Source organism: Delphinus delphis, chromosome 14 (genome assembly GCF_949987515.2).
Source record: "Delphinus delphis chromosome 14, mDelDel1.2, whole genome shotgun sequence".
NCBI classification, from domain to species: Eukaryota; Metazoa; Chordata; class Mammalia; order Artiodactyla; family Delphinidae; genus Delphinus; species Delphinus delphis.
This window is the reverse complement of record NC_082696.1, coordinates 57958566-57979824: the sequence shown is the minus strand read 5'-3', so window position 1 is coordinate 57979824 and position 21259 is coordinate 57958566. Positions and strand designations below refer to the sequence as shown.

At 44.0% G+C, this 21259-nt stretch overlaps 1 protein-coding gene across 4 annotated transcripts in view; it reads right to left on the bottom strand.

Annotated features, from left to right (window-relative positions):
* Nucleotides 1–21259, bottom strand: part of FAXC (failed axon connections homolog, metaxin like GST domain containing) — an 84322-nt gene that overhangs the window by 39165 nt on the left and 23898 nt on the right. For all 4 annotated transcript variants that reach the window (XM_060030209.1, XM_060030206.1, XM_060030208.1 and 1 more), the window contains 2 exons: nucleotides 17382–17578; nucleotides 8006–8229 (listed from right to left, as the gene is read on the bottom strand). In XM_060030209.1, coding sequence (XP_059886192.1) covers nucleotides 8006–8229; nucleotides 17382–17578 — 421 coding nt within the window. The remainder of the gene's footprint in view (nucleotides 1–8005; nucleotides 8230–17381; nucleotides 17579–21259) is intronic.

The window sequence follows — 21259 nt, the reverse complement described above, 5'->3', positions numbered from 1 at the left end:
TCAACCCACCCCCAATGCCCACACACAAGGAGCTGCCACCTCAACTTTCCTTAATAACCCTTAGTTCTGGTCCACCTGACAAAAGCTGCTTTCCAAAAGCATCATACTGCGATCTTACGTTGTGACTAGGAGAAGCTTGAGAACCACAAGACATGGAGCATAAAACTGCAGAAAAATGACTTCCCTGGTGGCACAGTGGTTAAGAATCCCTGCCAATGCAGGGGACACGGGTTCAAGCCCTGGTCCCAGAAGATCCTACATACCGTGGAGCAACTAATAAGCCCGTGTGCCGCAACTACCGAGCCTGCACTCTAGGGCCCGCGAGCCACAACTACTAAGCCCGCATGCCACAACTACTGAAGCCTGCGTGCCTAGAGCCCGTGCTCCACAACAAGAGAAGCCACCGCAATGAGAAGCCCGTGCACTGCAATGAAGAGTAGCCCCCGCTCGCTGCAACTAGAGAAAGCCCGCGTGCAGCAACGAAGACCCAACACAGCCAAAAGTAAATAGATAAATTTTTTCTTTTAATGCAGAAAAAGTTTGGCAACAAACTAAGCCACACTCCCCAAAGATAGCAGCTCCCGTGCTGCAGCTACAAGACCCCTAATCTATTTCTTACCGAGCCCGGCTTCCTGCTCTGGAGTCCCAGCTCTCTGAGACCAGCTCTCTTATAATAAAGTCCATATGTGACAAACCCACTGCTAACATCATACTCAACAGTGAAAAGCTGAAAGCATTTCCCCTAAGATCAGGAACAAGGCAAGGATAACCACTCTTACCACTTTTATTCAACAAAGCATTGGAAGTCCTAGCCACAGCAATCAGAGAAGAAAAAGAAATAAAAGAAATCCAAATTGGAAAGGAAGAAGTAAAACTGTCACTGTCTGCAGATGACATGATATCATACATGGAAAATCCTAAAGATGCCACCAGAAAACTACTAGAGTTCACCAGTGAATTCGGTAAAGTTGCAGGATACAAAGTTAATACACCGCATCACCACTTCTGCTCCATAGCAAGGTTTTTCAGTCTGGAGGGATGGAACCCCAAAGGCATTTCTGATTAAAAATGGGCTAGAGATTTTCTATTACTAATCACAAAGCCAGTTTTAATCTTCTATATATTATTTAACTAAAGAACTAAGTGATCAGTTGAATATCTATGCATTTAAAAAATGAAATTATTTACAACCTGAAAAATAAACAAATAAATAAATTTTAAATGATTTTATTTTTCAGTTCAATAGCAAAATACAATCATTCTGAAAAATTATACCACATTGTAACTATACACGCTGAAAAGGGTGACATGAAGCACATGTGGCAAGTGACTCACTTTGCTGCCTTTGAAAGGAAGCACTACATTGCATCCCTTTCCTCTTTAATAAATAGCCAAGATCACACATTGGTGTTTATTAAAATAACCAATAGATTTGGCTCTTTTTTTTTTTTTTTTCAGTACACGGCCTCTCACCGCTGTGGCCTCTCCCTCCACGGAGCACAGGCTCCAGACGCGCAGGTCCAGCGGCCATGGCTCACGGGCCCAGCCGCTCCGCGGCACGCGGGATCCTCCCGGACCAGGGCACGAACCCATGCCCCCTGCATCAGCAGGCGGACTCTCAACCACTGCGCCCCCAGGGAAGCCCAGATTTGGCTCTTTGACATGTGCCAACCCAATGGCAACAAAGACTCTGAAAAATAAAGACGCCCCAAGCCATTTTCATGACTCAACAAAAGGCTTCAGACCAGGAGGGGAAAGTGCATTTCACTTTATATTAATCAAGTATAGTTGGCTGGAAATCAGCTTGTTTTTCTCATTTTCATTTACAAATTCCACCTTATTACTTGACTCTTTCAATAACAGCTCCTAAAAAAGAGACCTTTTCTCCTCAAGTACTTGTACACTTCAGCCTGGAGTTTTAACACATCTCTGTTGGGAGCCAGCCTCCTCAGGATGGGGGTGACTTCAACTCACAAAGCCCAGGAAGTAGACATCAATGATGAGACTCCATAGTTTGTGCTGCTCTCAGCCTCCAAGATCAGCATCATAAAACAGCCTGTACCTTGGAGATGACATTTTAACTTGCCAGTTAAAGTTCTGGCAACTTCAGACAATGCTCTAAAGGAGTCATCCTGACATAACATAACACACACTCCACTTTAAGTCTCAGCTCCCAAGGAACTGCAGGGTAGCTGCTGGGCCAGGAAATAGCAGGGGACTAGAGTCAGACAGCCTGGATTTGATTCCTGCCTCCACTTTCTACGACTGGCGCAGCTGTGGACAAGTCACTCAACCTTCCTGTGCCTCGGTTTCCTCATCAGCCAAAGGGGTGCTGTTCCTTTATACCACATTCCATCCTCTATTCTTACTTTAATCTCACCTCTAATGGCCACAGCTGGGGATCTCTATGCTAATGAGGGATACAGCTACATATTTCTTATGTTCATTCTGTCTTATTTTCCTTCCACTTCATGTGCATACCTGTAGACTCAGGATTAATAATAGGACAGAAATATGAGCGAGGCAGAGCGCAAAACAGAGTTTTACTGATGAATCTTAGTCAGCTTTTATGGCATCAAATGTGATACCAGTCACACAGAATTGCACGGTATAGAATACTTAATAATAGAGGAAAATATGTGCAATATATTAAACAGAGAAAAGACAGGTTGGAAGATTATATATGTGTGTGTACACACATATATAATACAGGTAATCATATATAAGATTCAAAATTATGCATAAAAATATTGGAAAGATACACACCAAAATGGTAACTGTGGTTAGCAGTACATTATAAGATTAAGGACTTAATCTTCCTTCTCTATGCTTTTCTGAACCTTACCAAATTTCTTTTTTTTAAATACTTTTCTGATATTTTTATTTTTTAAAACTTTTTTGTTAAAAATTTATTATTTATTTATTTATTTTTGGCTGCGTTGGGTCTTCGTTGCTACGCGCGGGCTTTCTCTAGTTGCCGTGAACATGGCTCCTCTTCATTGCGGTGTGTGGGCTTCTCACTGCGGTGGCTTCTCTTGTGGAGCACAGGCTCTAGGCGTGCGGGCTTCAGTAGTTGTATCACGTGGGCTTCAGTAGTTGTGGCTCGTGGGCTCTAGAGTGCAGGCTCAGTAGTTGTGGCACACGGACTTCGTTGCTCTGCGGCATGTGGGATCTTCCTGGACCAGGGCTTGAACCTGTGTCCCCTGCACTGGCAGGCAGATTCTTAACCACTGCACCACCAGGGAAGTTCCTCAAATTTCTATAATTAACTAATAAATTTAAAAATCAGAAAAAAGGTTTTCTTCACAAACATTTTTTTCCCCAGAAAACAATGTTCCTAGTGAACTTGTATTACATACAAAATCTGTAAAAGTGATAATGGTCATAGCTAATACTTATTTGGCATTTATTATGTGCCAGTCACCGTAGTAGGTATATTGCATAAATTAGCACCTTTAGTCCTCACACTCTCTAGCTTCCGACCCCCATTTTACAGGTGAAAAAAACAAGTTATTCATGTGAAGTTGCACAGCTGGCAAGTGGTGGAGCCCAAGGTCTGAGCCCAGGGATCTGACTCCAGAACTCCCTCCTGTGCGGCCACAAGGCTGCCTGCCTCCACCCACACTGCTTCCCAAAACCTAACATTTGTTTTTAATTTTTCCATCTTTCATTCTCTTCAGACTCTTACCCTTTGGGGCGGAGGATGGAAATAGACAATGTGTGCCCTTCTTGCCTGAGGTGACAATCGAGCACCTACTACGTGGAGGGTATCTCTGCTTTAAACAGAGGGGTCGGGCTTCCCTGGTGGCGCAGTGGTTAAGACTCTGCCTGCCAATGCAGGGGACACGGGTTCAAGCCCTGGTCCAGGAAGATCCCACATGCTGCGGAGCAACTAAGCCCATGGGCCACAACTACTGAGCCTGTGCTCTAGAGCCCGTGAGCTACAACTACTGAGCGCACATGCTACAACTACTGAAGCCCATGCACCTAGAGCCCGTGCTCCGAATCAAGAGAAGCCACCGCAATGAGAAGCCTGCACACCGCAAGGAAGAGTAGCCCACACGCAGCAACAAAGACCCAACTCAGCCATAAATAAATAAATAAATAAATAAATTTATTAAAAAAAAAAAAGAGGGGTCAGGGGACCACGCAGAACTAAACAGGGACTGGCACTGACCACTAGGCGACCCCCTTGTCAGCTCTCACAGCACCTTGAACCTCTCCTTCCTGAATTTCCTCTCCTCCTTGTACTTTAACTTGCTTGCTGTTTAATTGCTTCCAACATGCCACGCACCGTTCTGAGCACTTTACATGTATTACTTTTCTTCTCGTGGTGATTGTCCCCATTTCAAACATAAGGAAACTGAGGCCTAGAGAAGTTAAGAAATGTGCCCCGGGTCTCAGAGCTAGTTAGTGAGGAAGCTGGGGTTTGCCTCTGGCTCTCGGGTCATCACTCTCGAATGAGTCAATCAATCAATCAATCAAGGTACACCCTCCATTTTCTAAAAATCCTTCTCTCTCTTATTAGGATTGTTTATTTTTATTTCTCTAGATACTAAATATTTCTGACAAATTCTATTTCTAATATTTGAAATTTTTATTGCCACTGTGAATGGATTTTTTAAATTATATTTTCTAATTGCTTATTTGGCGTACTCAAGAAAACTATAGATGTCTGCATGCTTGTAACCTTTGCAGACTTACTGGACACTCCCATTAGCTGTTATAACTTTAGTTGATTCTCCATTATTTTAGCTACTTAATCTCTTAATTTCAGTAAATAATAATTCTGACTCCTCCTTTCCGACATGAAGATATCATTTTTTCATGTTGTCCAACTATGTTGTCAGGCTCTCCCACCTCCGTGTTTCCTGTATGATAAAGTATACATCTCTGAGCATGATAATTATTACCCTTTATAATATGGCCCCAACTACCTTTTGATCTTCATTTCAATCATGATCCCAAAATGCCCCTCACCCAGGACTCCTTTTCTCGTGATTTGCCTGGGAGACCCTTCCTTATTTTCTGCATGGGGACAACTGTTTACTTTCTTGAGCCAACACAGTTGCTGCCACCTCTCCTAGAGCCCTGCACGGTCCTCCTGCCTCTTTGCCCCTGGGAGCACAGACCTCTATCACGGGCCCTACCGCAGCCCGACTCGTGCACTTGTGCGTGGTAACCACTTCTTCAATGGAGGGTCAGATCGTAAAAACTGTAGATACTATCCAGGCCACATTTGATCTCTGTTGGATTTTTTCCTTACATTGTAATAATGTAAAAATGATTCTTAGCTCACAGGCCATTTAGAAAAACAAAACAACAATAGGTCACCAGCTATGGGCTGTAATTTGCCTGCTCCTGGCTTATAGGTTCATCCCTCCCACTCGACTATAGGCACTTGAGAGTGGGAACAAGCTCTAACTCATCTTTGTAATCAATCTCCCAGCTCCTGGAACATAGAAGGTGTCAAATCACTGAAGTCAGTTGAACTGAAACAGCAATAACTAATTTATCCTAATGAGTCAAATACATCCCTGGACAATTTCCCCAAATCTTGAAATAATTCAATACAAAGTCATTTTGCATTTTGAGTCTCTTAGGCAGCTGGACATTAAAAGTAAGCTATACAGGGCTTCCCTGGTGGCGCAGTGGTTGAGAGTCCGCCTGCCGATTCAGGGGACACGGGTTCGTGCCCCGGTCCGGGAAGATCCCACATGCCGCGGAGCAGCTGAGCCATGGCCGCTGAGCCTGCGCGTCCGGAGCCTGTGCTCCACAACGGGAGAGGCCACAGCAATGAGAGGCCCGCGTACCGCAAAAAAAAAAAAAAAAAAAAAAGTAAGCTATAACCCTGCGTGAAGGGAGAAATAGCTGCTTTCTGCCTCATTTAGTAAGAAAAACTATGATGTTCAGCCCCAGAGCCTCTCCCTCCCCAAATGCAGAAAAAGTGCTTCTCCTGTGATAGAGTTCAAAGCTAGACTGCTCCCTGGGCCCCCGTACAGAATATAACTCTAGTAAAATCCAGCTTTGCAAGTAACCCACTCAGTTTCTCATCCTAGAAAATCACCTGGACTTGGGATGCTGTTGTGAATACTTGTCACTGACAGCCTAGCTATCAGTGATTCACTTGTCTCCCATCTCACCATCACTGGGGTGGAAGCATTCTTCTGAGTCCTTAAATACCAGAGGGACACTGGCGTTATCGTTATTATTGCTATCACCCTGGCCCCAGGTTCTCCCAACCAAAAATGCTCTATAGAAGGGAGACGATCACCCCACTCTAGTTAAGGAACGAACGCTGTTGTTAGAGATGAGCTGTCATCACTTCAGGGTCTCCACTCCTGGCTTTCTGGGGCTCCCAACAGCGTGAGTTGGGAAGGAAGCCAGGAGCAGATAGAGCCGCTGCTAGGAGGAAATGGCCCTCTGTGTACCTGCTCTGTGTGAGGTCGAGAGTCTGATACTAAGTTTCCAAAGGAACGAGGCAAACTCGAGGCAAATTCCATTCATACCTACATCAGGCAGGCCCACTTGGGCCCAGGGAGGCAAAGCACCAGGAGGTCCAGACAGCATCAACCTCCAAGCCAGGCAGGGCTCCTGAGTGTCTATTTTGAGCAGGAGCCCAGCGGTGTCAAACCCCCCACATGACAAGGCTGGCCAAGAGCTGGATGCCCTGTTGGGCTCTCCCCCTGCAGGCCATGTTCAGGGGAGGACTCCAGGTCCAGTAAGTGGAGCGAAGAGCATGAAGAAGCCCATGAGAGTGGGCCACCCTGCACAGGGGTCGTTACACCCAGCACAGCCCCCCGTTCCTCGGCACCAGGTAGGTTTCAACAAAACAAATCCCAAGCCCCACTTCCTGGAGGAGGTGAAGTACCCAGTGTGCTCCAGAATGGATAATGAGGGTACTGAGAGGGGGTCAGTGAAAACCCACTGTCCCCAGACAAAACCAGCAGCCCCGAAAGACTAGGTCCTATGACCTTGGCTCCGTATATGTTAGTTGTTCCCAGGAGAGGCCGTCATTCCACACACTGAAGCTCCTGAATTCGAATGATCTGCTTGTGACCTGTCAGAGCTGAGACGCAAACTCTGTCCAGTACAAAGTCACATCAGCCCAGCCACCTCCAGCCGACCAGGTGAGCAAGGGAGTGTCATCGGCTAAGCACCCTCACCCACCCACGAACAGAGGCCGCTCTGTGCTTCTCTCTGAGAGGCCTCCCAACACAGCTAAACCCACTGGGTGCAGTAAATACAAAATCAGAAGAGTTAAAACATGCTAATAAGAGGAGGACTCGGATTACAAAGGGAAATGAAAGAGGTGAGAAAATGTCAAATGTTGCACGTGTACTCGGGCTGGGTCAGCATCTCTCTTAGCTTGATGTTGACAGTACCCAGTCGCATCTTCTGAGCAGATGTGTTTATAAACAGCCTTTTACCCTGACCTGTTTATAAACAGAAGAGCTTCCTTGCTCAAAATCCCCCTTGGCTCACGACACATTCAGAAATGCCAGCATCACTTACAGCTAGTTAGTAAGGCTACACCATGTTCCACGTTCTCTTTACACGAGGCCACGCCACACTAGAAACAGTCATGCTCTAGTGATTAAAAAGAGAGACAAGTGGGCTTCCCTGGTGGCGCAGTGGTTGAGAGTCCGCCTGCCGATGCAGGGGACACGGGTTCGTGCCCCGGTCCAGGAGGATCCCACATGCCGCAGAGCGGCTGGGCCCGTGAGCCATGGCCGCTGAGCCTGCGCGTCCGGAGCCTCTGCTCCTCAATGGGAGAGGCCACAACAGTAAGAGGACCGCGTACCACAAAAAAAAAAAAAAAAAAAAGAGAGAGACATGTGCTCCTGAAAATTAGGGGACTTGATTAAATGGTGTGACTGCAACCTACATGTGGAAGCAAAGAAACGAACAAAAATAAAACTTTAAGTCAGTAAACTAACAGTGCTTTACTAATCATGCAAAAAGTAAGGATAGAAAATATAGAATAGAAGACATGGTACGTTACCCAGAAGCCCTGCTAAAGACCGCATGTCCTTCTCCATCAGCATGTAAATCTCTTCCTCTGAGAAGCGGCCAATGCCGTGGCCGTGCATCTCGCGTTTCACGATTCCTTTCGTTATGTGGCACACGACCCACCTCAGCAGGTTACTGAAGGGACCGCCACCACTAAGAGAGAGCATCTTCCGGGTCTCATTGAGATTGTCCACCCACTGGCAATAAGCTAAGGTCCTGCAATTGCGTGGAAACAAGTTACTACTGTGCGTTAGATATATAGCAGGTCCACAGAGTCAAGTTCCAGTGAGGGGTTGGGAATTTAGCACACTCTGGAGGACTGAATCATTGCAGCTTTTCCAAAGAGCAGTCTGCACGGCAGATATTACAACAGACTCTAGTCCATGCCTGGACTTAGGGCCTGAGGGAGAAACAGTGACAAACGCAGATAGCTTGCCATGCTACCATCCCACCAAACTGCAGCTGCCCACAGACCCCCCAGCCCCCAAGGCCATGCTTCTGCTTTCTCTCAGCCAGCCCCACAGAAAACAAGTAGACACCCACTTTAAAAGGCTTTTAGACAAGACAGTGAGTACCTACGTGGCGGGGTGGGGGGCATTGGGAAGGAGGCAGCAAGGACTGGGGTGCTGGCTTCATTCTTTCTTGATCAAAGTAATGGTTACAAAGGTCTGTGCTCTGTGGGTTTTTTTTTTTTTTAATTTTTACAGTGATTTACAATGTTGTGTTAGTTTCAGGTGTACAGCAAAGTGATTCAGTTTTATACATATATATATATATATATATATATATACTTATATACATGTATTCTTTTTTTACATTCTCTTCCATTATAGGTTATTACAAGATATTGAATTTAGTTCCCTGTGCTATACAGTGGGTCCTTGTTGGTTATCTATTTTATATATAGTAGTGTGTGTATTTTAATCCCAAACTCCTAATTTATCCCTCCTCCCCTTTGATAATCATAAATTTGTCTTCTATGTCTGTGAGTCTATTTCTGTTTCGTAAATAAGTTCATTTGTATCATTTTTTTTAGATTTCACATATAAGCGATATCATATGATACTTGTCTTTCTCTGTCTGGTGTAGTTCACTTGGTGTGATAATCTCTAGGTCCATCCATGTTACTGCAAATGGCATTATTCTTTTTTATGCTCTGTGTTAATTAATTAAGCTGCACATTTTTATCTTATACACTTTGTGTATACATTTTATATTTCCTGATATGAAAGGATTTTTTAAAGAGAAATCTTTTTGCCTTTTTGACAGGATCAGGGAATAGGTATAGCTGTCTATGTTTACTATAACCATATAAATTATAAATAGTACATAAATGATTCATTCTCCAGAAAGGCAGCTCTCTGCTTCGGTTTGCTCTCCAGGACCCTCGAGTGCGCATGAACACCAAAGGAACTTGGTTGGATCAGTCTTCCCATCTGGGTGGTGCTCATGGCAAACACCCACCCGTCCAGGGGCTCCTGCGTGGTATGTGTGTACAGCTAAGCAGCTATTCACTGCTCACGTGCTATGCTGGTTGCAATACCCAGGCCTTTGCTGAGTTTGTTCTCTGAACCTGGGCAATCGTAGGAATGTTTTTATGGTTCATAGTGTTGGTAGATAGAAATTAAAAGGTTTTCCTACTGAAGGCTAAGAAAAACGTAGCTGTAGGCGTACAGGCAGAAGACGTTTTAGCTTTTCCTCACAGTGAGCAATAAAAGCTGTACTGGAGTCATCCCTACTCCCACTGTTGGTTGATACAGCAGTAACGGTCACTTGGAAAACATCAGAGGAATGAAAATATTTTTTACAGAGAGAACGCAAGGGTTGATAGCCAACTGTAGCTACTTTCCACCTCAAGAAAAAGAAACAAAAGCGGAAAATAAGGCCCTGAAATGTTGATCATTTTATATAGTTCTATTCTTTTCAGTGCTCTTTCCTGAGTATGAAAATAAGAAAAAAAAAAAAGATTTCTCTCATCTTTTGAAGCCTTCCTGATTTTTACTGAAAAGTCCCACAACCAATTCCAACATACTCTGTACTACTACCACAACTCTTCTTTATTAGCTTTTTAAAAGATGCTTACAAATCTTGTTAGAAATATTTGTGTACCTCTTTTTCTAAGGATCTCAAAATAAAGTATTGAGGAGGAAAGAAATTTTGACTGAAAAGAGGAAAAAGTACATTGCAATGGTGATTAATATGTAGATTAATTAATATGTAGAAAAAGTATATTGCAATGGTGATTAATTAATATGTTAATTAATGTGTAATTAATATTAATATGCATCTTATATATTAATATTAATTAATATTAATGTGTGTATTAATATTAATTAATATTAGTATGTATATTTTATATGTTGATATTAATTAATATTAATGTATATATTTTATGTGTGTATTAATATGTATATTTTATATGTTAATATTAATGTGTATATTTTATATATTAATTAATATATAAAAGATTTCATTTATTCTAATAGATTCTTTATACACATGCAAACAAAACACTTTTCTATTTCCTCTTCTTTTTATACCTGCAGTCATGAGGGTGTCAATTTTCAAATTTCTTCGGAATAATCAGCACTTTGATTCTAACTGTACTAGATCTAAATTCACAATAAAAGGCCTCTACCATCCTTGATTATTTTGGAAGTCAGTGATCTGAGAATAAAACTAAATTATCCTAAGTTAAGTATGACCAGGTAATGATAGCATCCAGGAAGCATCTAAAGCATAAAAATGAGGAATATGGTGGCTCTAAACGGACAGGTTGATGTGAAAAAGATTACATTCTTTGTAGACAAATTGCACGGGCTTTATCACAAGCACAACTGATCTTGAAGAATGAGCAGAAGTTCACCAGCATGAAGCAGAGGCAGAGGCATGCGCACGAAGAGCCCTGGCTGCTCTATGAACTGCAAGAACTTCAGGACGGGCGGGCGGGGTCCGGGATGCCTGAGGGAGCTTGTAAGAGTTGAAGCTAGAAGGGTGGGCAAGAATTGGGTCAGGAGGGGTCTGATGCAAAGGGTGCTAAGATTTATTCAGAAAGCAAAATTTAACCACCAAAAGGTTTTAAGCAGACGAGAAACATAATCAGATGTGTGGCAAGGTGAGGAAAGGACCGGAAGTGGAGAAACCACAGAGGAAGTCACCTCCCAGGCTGATGGTTGGAGTGGATGGTAACCAGTACCAGCATACACGAGGTGGGACAGATTTAGGTGACCAAAGATGAATTAACCTGTTGCATCTGAAGGTTCCATGGAACCTCCAAGGGAGGATGTCCCGAAGGTTGCGAATTCACAAGATAGGTTTAGACTCAAGAGAAAGAATTTATGGGCAGGGGCATGGCGGTGGCAGTTTCAAGGCTGTAAGAGGAGCTGAGGTCGCCTAAGAAAGTTTCTAGGGTAAGGAGTGGTTTGGGAGAAACCTAGTTCAAGGGTAAGTGAGAAGACCAGAAGGCCAGGCTGGAAGGGCCAGCTTGGAGAGAAGTAGGGACACCGCTCTCTGTGAGATGGAGATGTGAGGGGCTGCAGAGAGGTTCCAGGTTCCCGCCTGATGAACTTGGTCTCCTCTGAGAGCAGGAAATGAGGGCGCAGGCAGAAGACGAGGACGGAGCACTGAGAAGAGAGTCTGAGAAGACCAACAGGTTAGAGGAGCAGGCGGGAAGGGAGGAGGCAGCTGCTGTCCGGGCCACACAGCTGAGCAGGGACGAGAAACGCCTCCCGGCCCCGATGCAATGGTGTAAGGTTCTCCACCTGCGTTAGCAGGTCAGATGCAGGGCAGAGAAGAAACACTGGGTTGATTCAGAATTTTGCAGCTAAAAGTAACCTCAGAAACTGTCTGGCCTTCTTCCTTTCTCTTTCCCACCCTGCTCTCTATTTCTTTCCTCTCTTTTACTCCCTGTGCCCCAAATTACAGACCAGTATCAGGGAAGAGAAGCAAATGAGGGCCAGGCAGGCTCTTCCAGGGTCAAGTCCCATAAAGTGTGTATAAACGACAATGTCAGGTCAACTTCTACAGGTCAAAGACATCACTCATGCATGCTTCCATATCATAACAACCACTAATCCATGTCCTCCCACACCCAAGCTTCCTGAAAACTCTCCACGTGGTGGGTCTTCCATCCCCACCACTCCACCGAAACCACTCTCGTCCAAGTCAACAATCCCTTCTTACTGCAAAGTTCAAATACATTTTCTTTCCATCTTTATCTTTCTTGAACTCTCTGCAGCAGCCAACACTATCATCCTCTTAGAATTCTCCCTTAGCTTACGTCTCTACTGCTTCTCCTCTCACCTCTTCCATGTTGCCAAGATTTTTCTCTTTATTCCTTCCACCTTCTTACACGTCACTCATAGGGTGAGGACTGCCCATGAGACCTCTGCCCTGAGGTCCACGGATCCGTGTGAAGGAGCCTCGGGAGCTCAAACCAACATTTCCAAAGTTGGATTCACCCTCTTGCTTTCCTCCAGTTCTGCTACTCTTCACCCAAACCAGAAAGAACCCCAGGAGTTCCTGTTCACCGCTCCCCACGCCTCACTCCTGAGAGCCAGTCACCCTGTGGCTTTGCCCTTTTCTCCAACTCAGTTAACACTGCAATGCAGGCTGCACCACTGCTCAACCCTGAGGGCAGTGGCCTCCTTGCAGGTCTCCTGACAGCCCCTCAAGGCCCTCCAGAAATCCATTTCCCCCGAGGCAGCCACAAAAAACCTCCTAAAACACAAATCGAATGGTACCTTGTTGCCTCTCAGAGTCATCCATTAACTCCCCATAGCTGCTTAGCTTGGCACGCCAGCCTCCCACCCCTCCCACAGCCGGACCCCAACACTTGCATCACCTCCCGTGCACCCACCACACAGAATTACACATGCCCCCCCAGACACCCCTTTCTTGGGGTGTCTCATCTTCCCCTCTCACCTGGCCCCTTCGCCTGCCACCCTGATCGGCCCTAGATTCTGCTGTGGCACCATCTCCTCAGGAAGCTTTCCCCTCATCGCTCCGGCAGGTGCTGGTTGCCTGGCCTCGGTTCTTCAAACGCTCCCCCGGCGCTGGCCACTATGCAAGCTGGGTGCCCGCCTCCCCCGTGAGCCACCTGAGGACAGGGACGGCATCTCGTCACCTTGCTTCCCCGCCCCCATCCAGCACAGTGCCAGCTACGGGTAGTCATCCATTCACTAAGTTTGCTGAAAGAATGAATTATCGATTGAATGAAAAGCCTTCACTTCTGAGCCAGCCTCTGCTAAGTAGTGCTTCTAAGGGCCGACAATATTTACACAGAGAAATGGAAAGAGAGATGTCTATGGAGAATGAAGAAGGGGCTGCCACCATTCTCTTCTGGGATCTGCCTCTTCACTCTCCACTGGGAAGAGACCCACTGCACAAGGAATCATGAATTATTAACTGGAGAGGACGGGGAAGGCCAATTTGGGAACTAGACCAGGTGGAGCAATTAAAATAATTTCTCATTCTGAGAGCCTCTCTCAGGAAGTTGATACTCATTTTCGTTATCGCAACTGATGTATCTGGTCTCTCCTACAAAATGAGGTCAGAGAGGTTTTTTCTTTCTTCAATATTGATTATCTTAGAACAGAAGAGTAAACCCTGCTCAAACCTTTTTAAAGCAGATTAGGAAGGCAGGAAAGAAAAGCAGACCTCTGATGTTTTAATGACCATATCCCTCATTATAACCTAACATGAGGCCTGGCCCATAGCAGAAGTGACTATTAGTACACATGTGAGAAACTGCAAACCATGGCAAACTACTGTTTGACAAATGAGTCTTAGCATATGGCCTTCCCAGCCACGAACGCCTTTTTCTGGGTCATGCTACATCCTTGCCATCTTTCACTTGTACTCTAAATGCTCAAGGGTGCGAGAGCATGTGATATGCTTCTGTAATTTCACCACGTTTCACAGGCATTAGATTAGCCTCTCCAAACAGGGGTCCTCACTACATCTAAAAGTAAGGGTGGAGGGGGACAAAAAAAGAAAGGAGAAGGGACCACATCAATTGAGCTGTAATCAGGGAGAGAGTGTCTCCTGGCTTTTAGAGAAGGAGATCTTGGGTAAGTCATTTTATTAAAGCATCCCAACTCTCCCATTCACCAAAAGCCAAAATCAAAATTTAAAGATTATGGCCAACCTAAAAATGAATTTGAATCCTCTATTCTAACCCCTATATTTTTATGGGTAAAACTGTTATGGCTATAGATAGTTTGACAACGGTGCCCTGCACACGTCCCTATGGGGTTGTAAGGCGCTCAAGACACTCAGTAGTGTCCACAAGGGGGCAGTATGTCACACAGAAGCAGCTATAGCTTCTGTTACCAAAACTCAATTTCGTTCCAGTAATCGGACTTCGCTTTTACACCGGCTTCCCTGCATTACATCTAACTTGAGCATCCAGTGGAACAAAGGGAATGAAAACCCATCTCCCTCATCTTCAATAATAGCTGTATAATGCAAGTGTATGGATTTCAAGTTCAGGAAAAACCACTTTATAGCTGAGTGTGCTTATTTGAACAGACCTAACTCAGAGCTTCAGAATTATGTGATGTTATATAATGACAGCCTTCCAATGTCTTTGCTTTTCAGAAAATCATATGTGAAGTGGAGTATTTTTAAAGTTTCAGACCAAAATAAACATATCTGAAAACTCCAGATAATTGAATCAACTGAGTCAAACAACTGATTCCACTTCTTCCACTTCTGTAAGTACAAACACAACCTTAGAGCACACTGATGGTCAGAATTTAACAAGCTCTCATGGAAAGCTCATACTTGTAATATTTTCTTACATATTGTGGTCAGTTCCCTATGCTGGCCCCCGGTTTCCACAGGTACACATTTTCTTACCATGGGTTGCACAGGCAGTGTGGGGCTGGGAGGCGGGGGTGGGGGGGGTGGGGAGGGGGGGGGGGTGTCTTTTCTCCCCTGGGATTTAGAGCTCTCTGGAAAGCCTGTTCGGGATCTCCCTAAAGCAGGAAGTTGGCTAAAGGTTTGGAAAGTTTATGAAACAGAGAAAGTTTGTTTTTCCTTCCACTACTAGAGACTAAAAGAAATTGGAGGAATTCGGATTTTTTTTTTTTGAAAGTTCACTGGATATTTATATCTCAGTCAAGACCTGACCTCCCACCTTCACTACCTGTTCCTCAAATTAACCCTTGAGACACAAATGAGAAACAGTAGCTAACCCAAAAAAAGTATTTTTTTAATTAAAAGAAGAAGAATCTACAAATGACCTAAGCAACTTCCCAAGCACTTGGGGGTTTGTAGTCTGTAAAATTAAGATTCTTCCCCACCAGGGTACCACCTCCCACCTCTCTCTCCCACCCCTCCCCACCACACCCCATCTCGTTAGCAGGGACCCTCTCATTAGGAAGAGAACGGAAGGGAAGAGCAGGAGATGAACCTCTACCAGAGAGTAAACATATATAAAATGTCACTAATACCCAGAGCAAGAAGCAGTGATGGGTGGTACTTGGGAATCTAGCTGGATCAAAATCTTTCTAACTTGAATATAAATTTTATGAACCACTACAGAAAACAAAGAGTGTAAAAAAATACCAACTTAAATGTAAGGCTTCCGGCTTTTCAGGCAGCTGACAAAGTGCTAGCTCTCCACATTAATGGGCCCATCCACTAAACGATATAGCACTTTGACGGGGGCCTCAGCAAGGGAAGACACCGAGGGTTTTTGGGTGCCTGTGCTGGTTCTTCATTCCCCTGATCGCTGCAAAGCGGGGACTGGAACCTGGCAAGCAGGTGAGACGACTCTGTCCCTCAAAGGTTTTTCCCTGAGACTAAGCATGTCACCTGCACTCATGCATTTTGGTCCACACTGCAACCCCTGCACTCTTTGAGAGGGGAGGGCCAGCAGTTCTCCACAGGTACTATAAGGAACAGACCCGAGTTCATTCTGGGCACACGGAGTCTGTGATCACTCCCAGGCTGATCTGCACCCCTGACTCCACTCTGTCTGGTTCCCTCCTTCCTCCCACCCTCTGCAGTGAGAAGGGGAAGAAAGTGGTGCTTCAGGTCAGCCCTGGAATAAAGTGAGCAAGAACTGAAAGTGGAAAAAGAAAACGAAAAACAGACGGTCACAGAATCCAAGAGACAAGTTTTCCATTTAGAAAGAGAGCTGAATGGAGGAAATAGGAATGTGATGGCAAAAAACCTTCTACAATCAACCCCACAGCGAGTGAATCCCTTGGTGGAAGAGGTAAAAGCTACTCGATGAGCAATAACCCAGGAGTAACAATTAATGCCAAAAAAAGTGGGATCAGCAATTCTTTATTAAATCTTTGGAACAAGATAAAGTGCAGAAATCAGGAAGAAAACGTCTCTTATCTATTGGAGTGTACAGAAAGATGCTAAAACTCCAGAAGACGGATGAAAGAAAAAGAAGAAACCCACATATCAATGAGCTTGTAAAGCAAGAAGAACCAAGTCTGCTTAACTCAGGTGATGTCACAGCCAGCACGCCAGGTGCAGCACAGGGGTACCTACCTCATCCACACAGTGTGTGTTAGGCTTCGTACTCAGGGAATATGGGCTAGGAGTCAGCCAATCAAGGCAAGGTACAGGATAGGAGTCAGCCAATCAAGGCAAGGTACAGGATAGGAGTCAGCCAATCAGAGCAAAGTACAGGCTAGCAGTCAGCCAATCAGGGCAAAGTTGCTCAGAAAATAGTAGTATGCTTTACTTTTGGATCATAGAGAAGCTCTTGTCATCCAAGGAAAACTGAGGATACTCTGCCAAAGCTTGCTTAATTCATGTCACCTGAGACTTCTGTCCTGCCTTAGTCTTCTGTTCCTTCTGAGTATCTGATGTACTATCACTTTAATTCAGCAGTTTGTACTGGTAAAAAGCCCAGTCTACTGAAATATCTCCCTCACCTCAGTGACTTAGATCAGGGGTCAGCCAACTATACAGCCCATGGGCTAAGAAGTTTTCATATTTGTAAATGGTTGAGGAAAAAAAAATCAAAAGAATAGTATTTCGTATTAAATGAAATTCAAATTTCAGTGCTTTTGTTGTATTATTGAAACACAGTCATACTTATTCATGTGTGTACAATCTGCGGCTGCTTTTGCACTAAAACTGCAGAGTTAAGTAGTTGCCACCGACACATATGGCTCGAAAAGCCTAAAATATGCACTAGCTGGGCCTCCACAGAAAATGTCAACCCTGCTCTAGATACCTAGAAACTTAACAGTCGTAACTTTGACCCCTAAGTCAGTCAGAATGTAGAACACTTTGGAAAAGGCGGGGGGTAGTGTCTGAAAAGTGAAACAACTTAGCTTACTCCAAACGATAGGGACAGGCCCTGGACACCCACCCAGGCGCCCGTGGGGACTCACCAATAGAAATGCTCCTCCACCATCTTAGTCACTGCCCTGGAGATGGCTCTTTCATGAGGACCAAGGTTTTTGTTTAAATTCACTCCAAGTTTCTCTTCCAGAAAGTCAATTATGAATTCTGTCCCAGAAACTTTTTCATGATTATATTCAATCCAAGGCATTTTCCCTTGAGCAGAGAGCTTTCCACCAAAATAGTTCTAAGCAAAGTAAATTTTAAAAAGAGAAAAGCAATGTTTTATTTAAACTTCACTGTATGATTAACAGAAACAAATATTCCAACGGCATATTTGATGGTGACTGCACTATTCAAGTGAATGAACTCAGCATATAAACTCTTAAGGGAATAAGTAGTTACTCTTAAAAAAAAAGATTTGTCTCACATGAAAATATTATTTTACTCCCATAGATTTTATCATGGGTTCTGGCTTACTGTTTAAAAAAAAAAAAAAAAAAAAAGAGCAGGGAGGAAGGGAAGTGTTGAAATGATCCCGATCCTGGTAAGAGTCAGTCTAGTTACAATATATGAACAACCCAAAAATGCAAAAAGTAAACATAAACCATGAGGAGGCTTGTACTGACCAGGCTACTGACCAAAAACCTCACTTGAAACCCAGTAGCTTACACTTGAAAATGCTTAATACCACTACACTGCACACAAGTGGTCCCAGAAATTATAAGTTAGCTGTACCAAAGTGTGTCCAACAGACTTAACTCCAGTGGCTGTGAAAATGCAGATTCCTGGGCCCCTGCCCGGATCACTGTGTCAGAATCCAGGGAAAAGTGCCCAGAAATCTGTGTTTTTGACAAGCTCCCTTTGATTCACACCCACACTAGAAGCTTACAGTGTCTCAGAGGGGATTCTGATCCCAGAATGGGGTTGGGTGGCGAGGTGGAGGTGGAGTCACACACTTCATAGACACTGAGAATGACAGAGTAACATCTTCTCACTATATTAAAAGATCTTAACCACACTGATGGAGGGGATTCTGTGGTAATGATTGCATTTACTCAACCCTTTTTCTCAGTAAATTTGGATTGTGTAGAACCCAAAGTTGATTTTTAAATCTGAATCCATTTTTGGGTGGTCTACACAGACTAAATTAATCAGATTATTACAAACGCTTCCTCATACTTCATACAAGTCGATAGTTCAGACACTGTGGGCTAATAGCAAGTGTTGGTTCCTGTGGAGGAAACTGAACTCTCAAATATTGCTGGTGGGAAAGTAAAACAGCACAACCACTTTGAAACCATGTGACAGTTTCTTAAAAAGTGAAGTACACACCTGCCACTCAATCCAGCCATTTCACTCCTAGGTATTTACCCAAGAGAAAAGAAAGCATATGTTCATGCAAAGACTTGTACACAAATGTTCATAGAAGCTTTATTTTCAATTGTCAAAACCAGGAAAAAAAAATCAAACGCTCATCAAGAGGTAAATGAATAAACAAATTCTGGTGTAACCTTACCATGGAATACTACTCAGCAATAAAGAGGAATGAACTATCGATACACACACAATGAATTTGGTAGAGAACAATGGGGACTTTAACTGTTCTCTGACTCTTGGTGTCTTGATTTCTTATCTCGTTGATTATTCTAAAGAAATTCATTCTAGGCCTAAGCCTGGAAAAGGGAGTTATTGGGGCTGCTGCTAGCCACATTGTTTTTGTGCAATTTGGAAAATGGAGCTTCCTCTGGGTGGATACAGTCCATGCCAGGATTCACAGCTTGGCAAGAGGTGGGTCCAGATTTTGCCCCCACTCCTTGGCCAGGCACTGTTGTGCAGTGAACAACCTGCACAACTATACATGGCAGCCCTACACATTACTCCTGAAGTTGAGAAATGTCAAGTTTTCAAAGTTGCTAGTACATCTGACATTTTTATAATTTGTACACTAAAGATGTGAATTTACCATATAACATAGTATCTGTTTCAGACTGCTCTTGATACCACCCATATCCTCCTTCCACATCACCTTCTAGACTCTTGTCGTTCACAGATGGATTCTATCCTGCACACCAACATCAGAGGGAGCTGTCTGTAGTGCAAGTAAGGTGCAGGACCTCTGTTGCTCAAAATTACCCAACGGCTTTAATGGGTCTAGTCTAACCCCCTTCACAAAGCAGTCTAGGCCCATACCATCTAATCGCCACCCACCTGCCCAGCCTCCCTGCTGCCAGTGCCTCTGATTTCCTGAATTCCAACTGCCCACCCCTAACCAAGTCAAAGTCCTGCCATCTCTCTGACTTTGTATACTCCTGTACCTTGTACAGGAATCTCTTTGCCCATCCTCTGCAAGTCCTATCAATCCTAAAAAATTCAGTTCAAATTTCACCTGTTGGTGAACCACTTCCTCAAGGCACAACCATTATCTGCCTTTCCTCCATGCTTCCACTGTGCAGTGTATATTCCCCTCCCCTTTCAGAATTGCTGTTTATACATCTGCCCTTCCCTCTAGTCCATTCCTTCCCTGAGGACTTGGTACATTTTTATCTAGACCATTTTTTTTAATTGGGGTAATAAAAATCAGTGATGAACTCTTATGGGAATGAAAGTTCTACTAGGTTTTCATCATCAAAATTTTTTTTTTCCTTACTGGATAAAAAAAGCAGGAGACAACATTTTAGAGATACTATGAGTATATCTAAAAATTAGATGAATTCAAAAAATATTTTTAAAAAGAAACATAAAAATGTCCAAAGTAATTGTCAAAACTATGTGTGAGAGCCAGGTGATCTTTTTCCATGAATTTCAATTTTTCTGAATGTGGTTATATTACTTTTTAAATAAATAGATATAATTTTTAAATAATACTTAATTTTCCTTAACTTCCTTAAATATACTAAAGAACTCCTGGTCTATTTTTATCTAAGCAATTGGGGTCTGACTGGCCCACCAAGACTAGTTTCTGAAAGTAATTTGGAGAAGAAAGATGAAGAGGTAAATCCTCTTTACCTCTTTTCCAAGCTGATGTTTCCCCCTGCAAGTCTGTCCTAGATGAGTTGAATGCATCTACACTTACACTACATTATTAGCACAGCAGTGAAAACAATAGGCTTTGGGTTTAAAAATCTGGCTCCCTCATTTAGTCACTCTGTGACCTTGGACCTCCCTGGTCTCCCTTAATCCCCCCTGGGCTCATCTATATAATGGGGATAATAACAGTTGCTTGAATTAAATGAGAAAATGCACACCAAGTGTTTGACAGAGTGCCTTCGTCAGAAGTATTAACATCACTATCACCATTTCAAAATGGAGAACTTGAGGCCTTAAAAGAAAATCCCAGAGTCTTGGGAAACTGACATGCTACACTGGCCACAGCGCCCCCAACTTTTCAGCTTAATTTATATCCATTACATTCACTGCACCTCTGGAACCATCTTGAAAGGTCTCCCACTGGCTAAATTTGAGATAATTTGAGCAACTTTTGTGGATTATAACACGATGAAAAAAATTCACGCGGGCTTCCCTGGTGGCGCAGTGGTTGAGAGTCCGCCTGCCGATGCAGGGGACACGGGTTCGTGCCCCGGTCCGGAAAGATCCCACATGCCGCGGAGCGGATGGGCCCATGAGCCATGGCCGCTGAGCCTGCGCGTCCGGAGCCTGTGCTCCGCAACGGGAGAGGCCACAACAGTGAGAGGCCCGCGTACCGCAAAAATAATAATAATAATAATAAATTCACGCAACCACTATTGTGAATAAGAAATACAGGCATTAGTCCCTGCCCCTGGTTCCCAGCACAGAGCTCCTAAAGCCCTTACACATTCCTAAGTGACAGGAGCAATAGGAGCACCGCTTGTTCTAAGGAGGTGAGTCTGCGGAGGCGCCTGGGTGAGCTGGTCACCAGAAAGACCAAGTCGCAATTAGAAGCTTA